We start from the raw sequence: 11992 nt of genomic DNA, 5'->3' as shown, positions 1-11992 counted from the left end.
AAGAAAAAGCGTCCACTCCCACTGCTGTCCCCAGTAACGTTATTTGCTAAGCAGACACAATTTTAAGGATATTTGCATCTCACAGAGCATGTAGCTTTCTCTTTCCAGATATCGAATCGGTGCCTTTGCATGAGGTTACAGCAGCAGTTTTCCTCCGAGGGCACAAACCTACAATCCACCCACCTCTGAGTGACCCGACTGCTGCTCCCTGATACCTGTCACCTCAACACCTCCAGGGCCTCCCTGAATGTGTCACCGCAGGCTGGCAAAGCCTGCTTTCTCACTGTTACCCTGTTGTATTGGCTTCCTGCCCCCCCCCCCCCCCCCCCACCCCCCTTCTCCACCAGCACATGGAAGAACTAGTTGGGCTGGTTCTTACAAAAGAAAGGAAATACAATCCTTTTTTTGTCTAAATGGCACCTTGCACAAAAGGGTGGGAGGAAGGGGGTTGGGGGGTTGGAGAAAAGGTGCATTAAATGCAGAATTATATTTTGTTCGGCCATCCCTCGTCAAGTCATGTATGATAAAAGAAAAGAAAACCTGGTATATGGTGCAAGGTGGAAGGCAGGGTGTGTATGTGGCCTTGTGCCTATTAAGATATGACTAATGAAGTGCTATGAAGTAACTGCACGGGAAAAGAGCACACATTCTTTGCACAAGAGGGATCTTATGTGTTTCCCAATACGCCGCTTGCTTTTTTCCATTGCAGTTGTTGTACGAGTTTCCTAAAATATCAGCCACTGCTGGCAATGTCCTGGTTTAGATTGTTTGTTAATCGGATACTGAAGCCTGTGATTGTAGCACTCAGCCACCCTCTGCCCCAGGAGCTGAGGTTTAGAGGTTTTGACTAAAACTGGGCGTAAAATCCTGACCGTCTGCCCCAGGAGACTGGAGATGACGAGTGTGGAAAAGAGCGCCAGCTAGTGGCCATACACTGCAGTTAGGGGTGACATCATCATGTAGTGCTTTAGTTAACTGTAGTGCCAGAGAAAGGGAGACTCAGTGAGCAGGTCCATTCAACTGTGCTTGCATTTGGCTTCTGTTCAGGCGTTTCCTTACCTTCAAGCAGAAGAGATGACTCACCTGTGTGAATGTCCTGTCACCACAGGTTTGTTATCTGATGATCAGTGCCATCCACCTGTGAATCTTACACAGCATATGGTTGTTGAAAAATGCAAGCAAGTGTGCCTTCCACACTTTAGGACTTGGTCATTGTGGAAATACTGGAGTCATGGCTGACACACTACGAGTTTTGAAATTGTTCTCTTGTACCTGGGTGTTGCCACTCAAGGTTGTGACTATGACTGTCAGCATACTATGTGTAAGCTTTCTTGCTAGCTTGCACAGGGTATAACATGCAGAGCTCAACTAACTTTTGCCCGTGAAAACTTGCCTGCAGTTGGTACCTAGTTATGTCTTTACTCTCTGGGTGCTTCGGTTGTTTGTCGTATCTTTACTCTGTGTGGAAGGAGCACAGCACTCTCAAAGCTCAATCCGTGATGATGCTCTTGCCAAAGCTCCATAAATACCTCATCTTTCCCATCCGTCAGATGTGTGCTTTTGGCTTGGTGCTTTCATCTCTATGTCTTTCCTCTCCTCTTTCTCCCATTGCTTCCCATCAAGTGGTGGCTGCTGGAGTACTGGGCTTGTTTTTTTTTTTTTTTTGCTGGATCAATCCTGCACGTATTCACGGATCTTTAAATCACCTGGATGGCTTTCCCCAGTCACTGAGGTCACTGTCTGGTGAACCACATGGTAGAAATATCAGTGAATGAGAAATACATGTCCATAATATTGATTGATCATTTTTCATTACAGAGCATTACATTGCAGTTGTCAGATGCTCTTATCCTGAGCTATACTTACATAAGCTATATATACATAAGTGCATTGACCTGATTAATATGAGTGAAGTACCAGACCTGGCTAAAACACTAATGGAAGTTAACGATGCCTGCCACAACTAAAATACTAACCCAGAGTACAAACAATAACATCCATAATTAAGTCCTAATAACTAAAACATAGACCATAAGTATCATAACAAAAACCATAAAATGTTTACTATTTTCTATTTTAAAAGCTTTACTATTTTCAGTTTCATCAACTATTCCTGGTCCTTGTCAGCTATGCCTGTGAAACCTGACACTGAACATAGTTCTGGCTAAAATTTCTTGCATGCTAGAAAGTGAAGAAAAATAAAACACCTGAGACACTTCAAGCTCTAAATTTGTCAGGCAGTCGCACCCTCTAATTATTGCTGATTAATGCCAAAGAGTATTTGCCAAATTAGTAATTAACATTGCTCTGGAGTACAGTATGTGACCAATTCCACATGATCTTTTTATCAGTGAGCTTTGTTAATGACCTGATACCCCTCCTTCATTGATTTATAGTGAGGTTTTGGAACCAGTTACCCTGTTTTACCCCACAGATAGCTCCCTCGCCCGCAGCTGTGTTGGCTGAGCGCCAGACTCCATTGTTGTAGCTTGAGTGTGTATGTTGATGCACATCGTTGCACAACCTAGCTCTAACTGTCCGCGTAATTTATGGTTCCTTGTCTTTTTTTCCAGTTTATATGAGTATACTGGACGCACCAGTTCCACATGCTTTGTAGTAGTAGTAACTTTTAATGTTAGAGACAGTTTTAGTGATTCCCTAGTCTTGAAGTACGTGCGTACCTATTCTGTAGACTTATCCAAAACCATGTATAGCACATGATGGACACAGAGCTGAATGCAAATCTAGATGAGTAAGAATCGCTATTTTGTGTGTAAACTTGTCAGATCATTGACAAAGAAAAAACAGCTAGAGATTTCTTTATTGAATGGCGCAACCCCGCACAAGAGTATGCAATGAAGGCTCTGTGCAACCAAAATCTAGATATACGAATGTGTGTTTTTATAAAAAAAAAAAAAAAAAAAACACATATAAATTAAGGATATCGATTAAATGCTTTTCCGTCGACTTAACTAATTTTTCATTCAACACTGTCTGTAATTTGCCGACACCGAGTAGGTTTGATTATCAATATGTTTTAACTCCACAAGAGGGAGACAAAGCACGGCTAAAAGTATACCGCCAGAACCGCTTGTTAATGTGAAACCTTCAAAATCTATGGTTCTTTTGTTATTATTTCAGAATCAGGAAAAACCCCAGGAAAACTATTTTTCAAACTTGGTGAAATAAGTAACAAACGAGCAAGAAAATGCAGGGCCAAATCTTCTGAGGCTGCTGTTGTGCTCTTAAACAACGCTCTTAGGCTAAATTAGTCTTCAAGTGGGTAACATAAAAACGGTAAGCAATGAAATTCATTCCGGATGCGGTCATCCTCAAGACAAATAATCTAACGAGGAAATTAACTTCGATGAGTGCATGAGAATTTTTGTGGTTGATTTAAGAGTAGTCAGAGAGCAAACTCAACCAAAAGGGCATGAAATTTGAAATATTTTCTTTTTGAAAATCTGTGTACCCCTCAGAATAATTCAACACACTCCTGTCATGTACACTATATTAAATTACAAATAATGTCATGCACACGATAATAAATACCAAATAAATATATTAATAATGAGATATAAAATTTAATATACACGTACAGCCTCCAGAGTGAACTATTACACTGTTTCATGTGAAATGCATTACGCTTGATGAGCAATCATTTTAAATCAGCTCAGGGGGTAAACAGCTGGGTGAGAAAATAAAACGCTGACGGATATTCCTGAGGAAAAGGGATGGGTTATTAGAGATTAACAGTCGAGTAAATGAGTCATGGATACAGAACCGATACCAGTGGGAGGGAAACGCAGCATCATTTACGGGGGTGTCTCGGCGCTGAAAAAGAGATGAGTCATTCATGTAACCGGTAAGTGGTTTTGCGTTTACGCGACGAACGGACAATTGAAGAGATAAGAGTTCTGTCATATCAACGTAATTTATGCTGCACACAACACTGAACCTGCTTAACCCGTGGGAGTTTAGCCCAGGTGTTAGTTTCGTATGAATTCATCTCTGATGATGGAAGACATTTTCTGGTGCAGAGAAAATGAGTACTCTTTGTCATTCGCTGAAAAACTTTATCTGAAAGAAAAACTAACGATTTTTGCCTACCAAAATAAACCGACTGTTTCCTATCAAACTCTTTCTTATCAAACCCTATATTTTTTCTCAAAAAGAAAAATAGCGTTGAAAATGGGAGAGATTATGCTGTTTCTTCACAATTTAGTATTATTTTTTTAAATTTACTTATTAATAAAAGATAATCTTCGGCAGAGTAGCCTATCTCCTTTTCAAGAACGCCATTCTGCGGAGAACGAAGGCTGATAAATGCCGTGCCTGATCTCGTTTATCGCTGTGTTATATATACTGTCGCAATGAGCTGCAGCCGTGCGACGAGTCATCCGCAGGGCGCAGCGCCGGCAGTCGGCCAGGCTGTGTGAACTCCCTGCGTGTCGTTGACCCGATTCCGTCACTGCGATGAAAAACAAGCTGGAGGGCTCCTTCGTCATCCTTTCAGCAAACACGGCGCTGACGGTGCCAGGCACTCGCTGGAGGTCATGGCCGCGGTCTTACAGGTTCTCTCCGGCGCTGAGGTAATCGCTGCCGCACGTTTACTGCTAATGAAACCACGTAACCTCAGACGGCCAATTTAAAATTAACACATTTCAGATCAAGGTCATTAAAGCTTAATCTTTGCCGCTCCATTGGATAAGAAAATAACCAGGGGTTTAAGACAGTAGCACTTGTGGCCCTATATGTTTTTTTCTATGATTATTGCTGACGTTTAAACAGTCAATCTGTTCACACTATGTCATACAAAAGTAATGAAAGTTTGAAATAGTCTTCATGAAACGCAAAAGGTTTGTAAAAGGACATTACATTCTACTGCATAACGTGGCATTAAAAATATTTTTGCAAGCCCTGTCCCGATTACAATGCCAATGATTTCGTGTTTTATTTAGTAAAAACAGACGAACAAACAAAAAGCAGGCGTTTGGTAGCAATAAGAGATTTAAAGTTTGAGATGCGGAGATATTAAAAGCGAAATACAGAGACTGTTTCAAGATGATTTCTGTCAGATACCAATATAACTGCATGCGCACAGGGTAGTATAGGGTATAGAGCGACAAGTATGAGTGTCAGTCAAAGGGGTGTAACAGGTGTCTTTAATGTGTATCCCATGACCCCTCAACCCTCCTCGCGATCCACCTGCTGGTCCTAAACCACACTTTGAGAGCAGCTACTCCGGACTATAGGCCGAATGAAGGGCAAATAGCTGGCTTATTCACTAAACTTTTTATGTTCATATATATTTAGATCGTTTTTCAGGCAATAAAACTGTTTTCTCTTTAGTTTTTTCTCTCTCTGGACAAAAAGATTAAATTGTTTTGTAAGAAAAGCAGCCTTGTTCTTTGGACTTTTTCTGGTTTGAGTTTGGATACTTTGATTTTGTCTCCTTTAACACAAATGTGTTCCTCAATTAGTTTATGCATTGTGAGTCTCTTAAGAATCAGACGTGCATGAATTACACATACATAATCTCAAGATCTGACAATGTGTAATGCTCAAAAGCAATTATTCATGTGTGATTCTTACGGTTGTATTTATGTTTTCAAATTAGGCCTGTTGATAAAATAGTAGTGAATTTAAATTGTTTATAGATGTTAACGAAATAAATCGTTTCATGAAATAAAGTGACACCTTTCAAAAATAGAGTACATAACAAAATAATGCAAATATATGACACGAAACAACAGTTTTCTTTATAAAAATATTATTTATTCCAATATTTTATTTGACATTCTTTATATAAACTTTGGTTAGAAAACAGAATGAAAACAAAATGTTAAACATGTACACTACACACACACACACACACACAAATTGCATCTCTGAAGCTGAATTCAGATCAAAAATATTGCTTCAGTCCAAGTTGTGACCAAACATAAGAAAGTGACTTAAATCGAGAAGACATGACAAACGACAAACAACAAAACACCAAAGCATTACTCTCTGTAGCATCTCTACAGAGATACATACAGTGTCACAAAAAAGTCCACTCGTCTGGCTGCAAGACACATTTTAAAAGATTTAAATTGACTCAGAATGTGTCTACTTGAAAAAAAAGATGTGCAATGAGTGGATGTAAACAACTATAAATGTTAATGTTAAACATGCTTTGTTCAAATATCTTTGAGAGGATGCATTCTAATGCGGTAGACCTCGTCATGAAAAGCAGAAGCACGTCCACAGCGGTGCGTGTTTCGTTGTTTTTTCCTAACGTTTCAGTGTCTTTTTTCCCCGCTGCTCTTTTGCAGCCCACCATCGACCGGTTCCGCCTCGCGCACAGCCCCGCGCGGCGAATGTTCGGTTGTGTCCACGTGCACCGCCGTGCGCTCGAGACCAGAGGTTTTACGCACGTGTAGCGTGCGCGCGTCTAGAAAAGATATATATATTTATATCAAGCGTTGTTGTCACGCTCTTGTCTACCTCGTGAAGAGCATCTCGGCTAACAGCTCTAACAGATCCGCCTGGCCGATGACCGGCCGGAAGAACAGTTCGGTGACCAGGCTGGGGTTGATGGTCTTGAGCGCGGAGGCGGTGAGAAGGATGCGGGCGAAACGGCCCCTGTCCTGCGGGTGAAGCGGCAGGACGACCTCCCTCAGGGCGCGCTGCGCCTCCTGCTGCAGACCCTCAATGAACAGCGCAGCTTTCAGCTGTGGCACATCTGGAAAAGAACGCGGTGGGAAACGCGTGTTTATAACATTGTGGGACATTGTGCATAAGTTTAAATGCAGATCACTCAAATGACAAAAGCATTGTCTTCTGACGTGCAGAATGTAGACCTAAATAATACAAACTTTAAAACGACTAACACAGAAAAAGAAGAAAACAAAACATGAATAACATTTATAAATGTCTTCTTTTTATGCAGTATTTTTGAGAGGCATTTTTTAAAAATATGCATAGCCAACACAGTGGTACACAAAGCTTCCATTTCTTCATAAGAGGGAGCTTTAATCTGCTTGTAATGGTTTTGAAACACCATCAGCCTTTCACAACCAGTTTGGCTTCACATCACCCTCCTCTTAACTCAGGAGCCCTTGTCACAAAATGTTAACAGTTAACGAAGCGCTGTCCTTGAAATGTAGCTGATTACTGTTCACCAGAAATAACAACACCAAGCTCAATACTTAAACATTTTCCCACCAGTTCTGGGGCCTTTCTTTGGCCCTTCACTAAGCGCTAATAATAAAAAAATTACAAGGCACTGGCCAACAATTAATTAATAAGTCAAGACTTTTCCACTTGTGTTCAACCTACACAAATCATCGTTATTACTGTTCTCGTATCACAATTTAGAGAAATCAATTTTCCCTCCTTGAGGGGAAAAAAAAACTTTGCACTCAAAATGAATGCTGCAATAGAATATAAAGTCTCCAAGCGCATCATTTAAAACAGCCACTGAACGGAAAGCCGGAGTAGGCAGCCACACACACAGACACAGTGTTTTGTTTTACTGACCGGGGTTAAACAGCATGGCTCCCTTGAGATAGGCGTACTCCTTGGGGCTCAGATCCAAGCTCCAGAACTTGTCGAGGCAGGACTTGAGCTTGTGCACCCCGGCCAGCGTGGGCTGCGCCCTGTCCGCCTCCCTGGGCCCCCGGTGCTCCTTGCCCGTCAGCAGGATCCTCTTCAGCATGCTGGTGACGGGGGTGTCGGTCACCTCGAAGTCCACGCCTTCCTGCGCCAGCCCAAGGATGAAGAGCGGCGCCCAGCAGCTCTGGAGGAGAGACAGCTGGTCCTTGGGCGGCAGCTGCTGGAAGGAGGGCAGGCTCTTCATGAAGTGGATGGTCTTGACCAGCACGCCGGACGCCACCTGGCAGGTCTCCTCGGGCGCCTTCAGGCAGACGGTGCGCCGCGTCGCGCAGTGGCAGTTGTGCGGCCGCGAGCCGTACTCGGTACCCCCCCCAGTGGCGGGGGCGCGGCCGTCCCGGCGGCTGAGGATGTTGAACAGGATGGCGTTGGGCTGCCTGTCCTTGCGGCCCTGGCACTGGCATCCGTTGCTCATCTCGTCGTTGATGCGAGACATCGTTGGCGGCGGGAAAAAAAACTACGCTATTTTTTGGCACGGTGGTAAAAAAAAAATGAGAGTAGCCGCGTCTTCTGCGCGTACAGAATGCTTTGTCCGGGTTGCCGGGACGCTGACGGGACGTCTTTGTCGTCTGTGGTACTGCCTCACGCTGCTGGCGGGTCTATTTATAGAGGCAAAGGCCGCTGTGTAAAACAAGTCAACCTTGACCCGCCCCGGCGAGCAACATTCCCTCACTGAAAAACAACTCGACCCTGGACTGCTTGGCAAGGTAGATCCACACTGTGTGGAGGAGATAAGGTTTTCTCAATGGAATCTACCTGATTAACAGTTCGATGGAGGGGAAAGGCACAGGATGGGGTGGGTAGGGGTGTGTGTTGGGGGGGGGTGAATGGCACTTATCTTGTTTACCTCTGTCATTAACCCAGCCTGTACCAAGCTACCAAGGACTGCAGAGGTAATCAAGCAGATGGTATATGGCCCCAATCGCTGCCAGCTCACACCTAATGGACTGGAACAGGGCCAAAGCAAACATTAGGTTACTCGAGCATGCAGCAGGCTGAGGAGATGTAACCCACCAGCACATCTGTCAGTGATCCTGTGTCTTGCACATTACATACATTACATTACTGGTATTTAGCAGATGCTCTTATCCAAAGCGACTTATATCAGTTACACATTTTTTTACAATGTTCTCTATTTATGAAGCTGGATATTTACTGAGGCAATTGTGGGTTAAGTACCTTGCCCAAGGGTACAGCGGCAGTGCCCCAGCGGGGACTTGAACCAGCAACCTTTCAGTTACAAGACCTGCTCCTTAAGCACTATGCCACACAGCTGCCCTGCTTTTATCCAACATGACTTACAAGTGAGGTACAATACAACACAAGCGAAAAACAATATGAAGTCAATAATATTATAAGCACTGTGTGACCAAGTTTCAAAGGTTGGCCAGGCAAGGTGCAACCTAGCAGGTAAAGCTAACAAGTGTGTTAAACCATTAGATTACTTTTTTATGTTATTTTATTTTATAGTTTAGTAGTTCCTTTAGGGGGTAGTGTTTCAGGTGCTTTGACATAATGCATAGGTCAGTAGTTAGTGCTGCTTCCAAAAGGTAAAAATTCAAGAGTCAAGAGAGATTTTACTGTCAGCCCATTCATATACAAGTAATACTGTACGGTTGAAATAACATTTTCCTGGGACCCATAGTGCTCCATTCAGACAGTGAAGGACAAAGACAACGTAAGGTGCACAGAATAAAATCAATAAATAACAAGACATTGGGTACAGTTAATACTAGAAGACAATAATTGCCAATACTAGAAAATACTAGAAGACAAGAATTGCCAATCAATGTGATAATGTATAAAGAGGTACCTGTTGCAAAAGTGTGCAAACATCACAGATTTTATTAATAAATATATATTAATACATTTTTAGATTTATTTTAACACAGAATGTCGAACAGGAATGTGCATTTTCTGCGCTGTGGCCTGTAAGCAGATTTACGGCGCCCTCAACTCCCACGGTGGACAGTCATGTGACGGTACCCCAACCAGCAGCTCCGAATCCTCGAAACAGTCACCTGACATGATGCCGGGGAAGCCTCACAGATGCGCGAAACGGAGCACAGTGTGTTTTGAGATTTCTCGGAAACGTGATTGGGTGCGCGGCCTCAGCCAGGCACAGGGATGCATGTGGAGGGAAGGAGGATTTCGTCATTAAGGGGACGCCGGCCCCATCGCACCTCTTGATGGGAATGTGGCTGCTTCTCTGATGTGGGTCGCAGCTGGGCGTCACCCTGTGGGAGTGGCAGGGGGTGGGGGAGGGCAGGGTTCGATGGTCCCACCTCACAACCAGACGACCCCCTGACAGGCCCCTGGCCTGGGTAGCAAAATACCTGGCATATTTTGCATTTCATACTCACAAACCCATACATGTCTGTATGTGTTAGTTCATTCTCCATGAAGATTGTTCTTGATGGCAGGAAAAGATAACAGATTTGCTATATCATGACAGTCATAACTGCCCCAATATTCTGGAAATCAGTTCTGCCAGGATATTTTCCTTGATATAGTTAAGGCTTGGCTTGGTCAAAACATTGACCTTGTCATTCTGAAAATGCGTTTAATTCCCTAATTATATGGATGGCCTCTTTGAAGACATCTATTTTGGATATTCTGGAACTTCCATGAACAGAGGACTTTGAGGATCTGATAGCTGTCATAACATCTGAACTGAATGGACTTCGGATTTTGGTTGATTTCCGTGTCAGAAAACCTTGACTATAAATAGTGTTCAAAGAAATTTGGGATGCCATCATAAATATTCATTCCTTTCTATCCGAGTTGTTAAAACATGCTCTCTAAAATTAGATTCAAATATATATTTTAACCGTCATGTGAACCATTTACTTGGTCATCAATAAAGGGCACAAGCACAAAAACACATTCCTGAACAAAATCAATCCAAATTCTATCTTAGACAATGCAGTCATGCTGGCTGTTGTTGGATAACGCTGATTGCACATTCTGCAGGATTTCTGGGTCATGGAAGTACAGTGAACAGCTGGTCATTGACACCTATTAGAGGCTCAACTAATCAGTATCGGTGGCAGAAATGAAGTGCCAATTGCATCATCTGACCTTTGGAATGTGTGAAAGAGATTAACTAAAGTCTGAAATTTTGAAGATTTGATTATTTTATCTTAGGTGAGATGTTTATAAAGGTTGAAAGAGGATTATTTTTAATGATTCTGCAAATCATAGAATTAGTCTAAAACTGAGGGATGGTGGCAAGAGCAGCATTGGGTTACAATGGTGCAGCTAATGGTGCTGATCTGGTCATTTTGTCACTTGATTCATGTTGATTAATTGTTCTGAAGTAGCCCAACTGTAAATTAATTGCTGTGATATTGTTTAATGAACTAAAAACTTATGTTGTTTTTTGTTTTTCAGAAGGTGTAATATTCCCCATTTAGCACATTTGACAACCAGATGAACGGTGAACATAGGGTAACGTGGACAACAGCGCATCGGGACAGTCCTGGAACCCCCTAACTGAACAGGAGAATATTGCAGCACAATAACACAAAACTCTAAAGTGCCATTTAATGCCATTTAAGTGCGGATTTAAACCTGGTTTCGTTATGTCGTAACTCAGATGACACTTTTTCTTTCGGCAAACTGAAATTAGACAGGGGCGGCGGAGCTCCACGGTTTTATTGCTCTGGCTTGATTATCTCAGTGGTGCCTAGCACAGAGGCCTGGGCCTGATAAGCAAATTGATTTATTGGAGAGGTAAACAGGTAGCTGGTACGTGTCCGTTACAGTTCACTGAACAACGAAAGGCATGCCCAAATACCCCAGGATTCCTTCTTTATACAACATATGCACACACACACACGCTCACACACATACGCTCACACACACACACACACGTGCGTGCGCTCACACACACATACACACACACACACACACACACACACACACACACACACGTGCGCGCGCTCACACACACGTGCACACACACACACTCACACACACGCAGACAAACACACACAGAACCTCCTAGAAAGAAACTAAAAGCACCGGCTTCTGAGTGGCTCAGACAGTGAAAGCACTTGTTCTCAGCATTGGTTTAGCCGAAACGGCCAGTGTTTGCCACTGATTGTGTTACCTGCTGGTGATGACCGGGAGCCCACATTGGCGAAACAAATTGGCTTCATTCCCCTGGGGATTAGGGTGGGTAGAAAAAACACTGTAACAGTAAGGTTAACATTGCATTGTTTGACTTCTTGGTTTGGAGGACCAAATGGTGCAGTGAATTGCGCTGTGAATGAAAAGAGTATAGAGAATGTCTCACCATACCGAATTTGATGGTTACTGGTCATGTGGTGCA

At 43.0% G+C, this 11992-nt stretch overlaps 1 protein-coding gene across 1 annotated transcript; it reads right to left on the bottom strand.

Annotated features, from left to right (window-relative positions):
- Positions 1 to 5945: 5945 nt before the first annotated feature.
- Positions 5946 to 8218, bottom strand: nr0b2a (nuclear receptor subfamily 0, group B, member 2a). Its single transcript, XM_036539396.1, has 2 exons — positions 7525 to 8218; positions 5946 to 6727 (listed from the first exon to the last, which is right to left on the bottom strand). The coding sequence occupies exons 1-2, from the start codon at positions 8090 to 8092 to the stop codon at positions 6486 to 6488; spliced, it is 810 nt and encodes a 269-aa protein (XP_036395289.1). The 5' UTR covers positions 8093 to 8218; the 3' UTR covers positions 5946 to 6485.
- Between the last annotated feature and the right edge of the window lie 3774 nt (positions 8219 to 11992).

Source organism: Megalops cyprinoides, chromosome 10 (assembly GCF_013368585.1).
Source record: "Megalops cyprinoides isolate fMegCyp1 chromosome 10, fMegCyp1.pri, whole genome shotgun sequence".
Lineage (NCBI taxonomy): Eukaryota > Metazoa > Chordata > Actinopteri > Elopiformes > Megalopidae > Megalops > Megalops cyprinoides.
Note: the sequence above shows the minus strand (reverse complement) of the source record. Positions and strands in the feature narration are given on the sequence as shown.

Coding starts and splice junctions, on each gene's coding strand:
- nr0b2a (XM_036539396.1), bottom strand. CDS start 8,092: ATGTCTCGCATCAACGACGAGATGAGCAACGGATGCCAGTGCCAGGGC. Junction 6,728..7,524: donor AGCCATGCTGTTTAACCCCG/GTCAGTAAAACA, acceptor GTTCTTTTCCAG/ATGTGCCACAGCTGAAAGCT.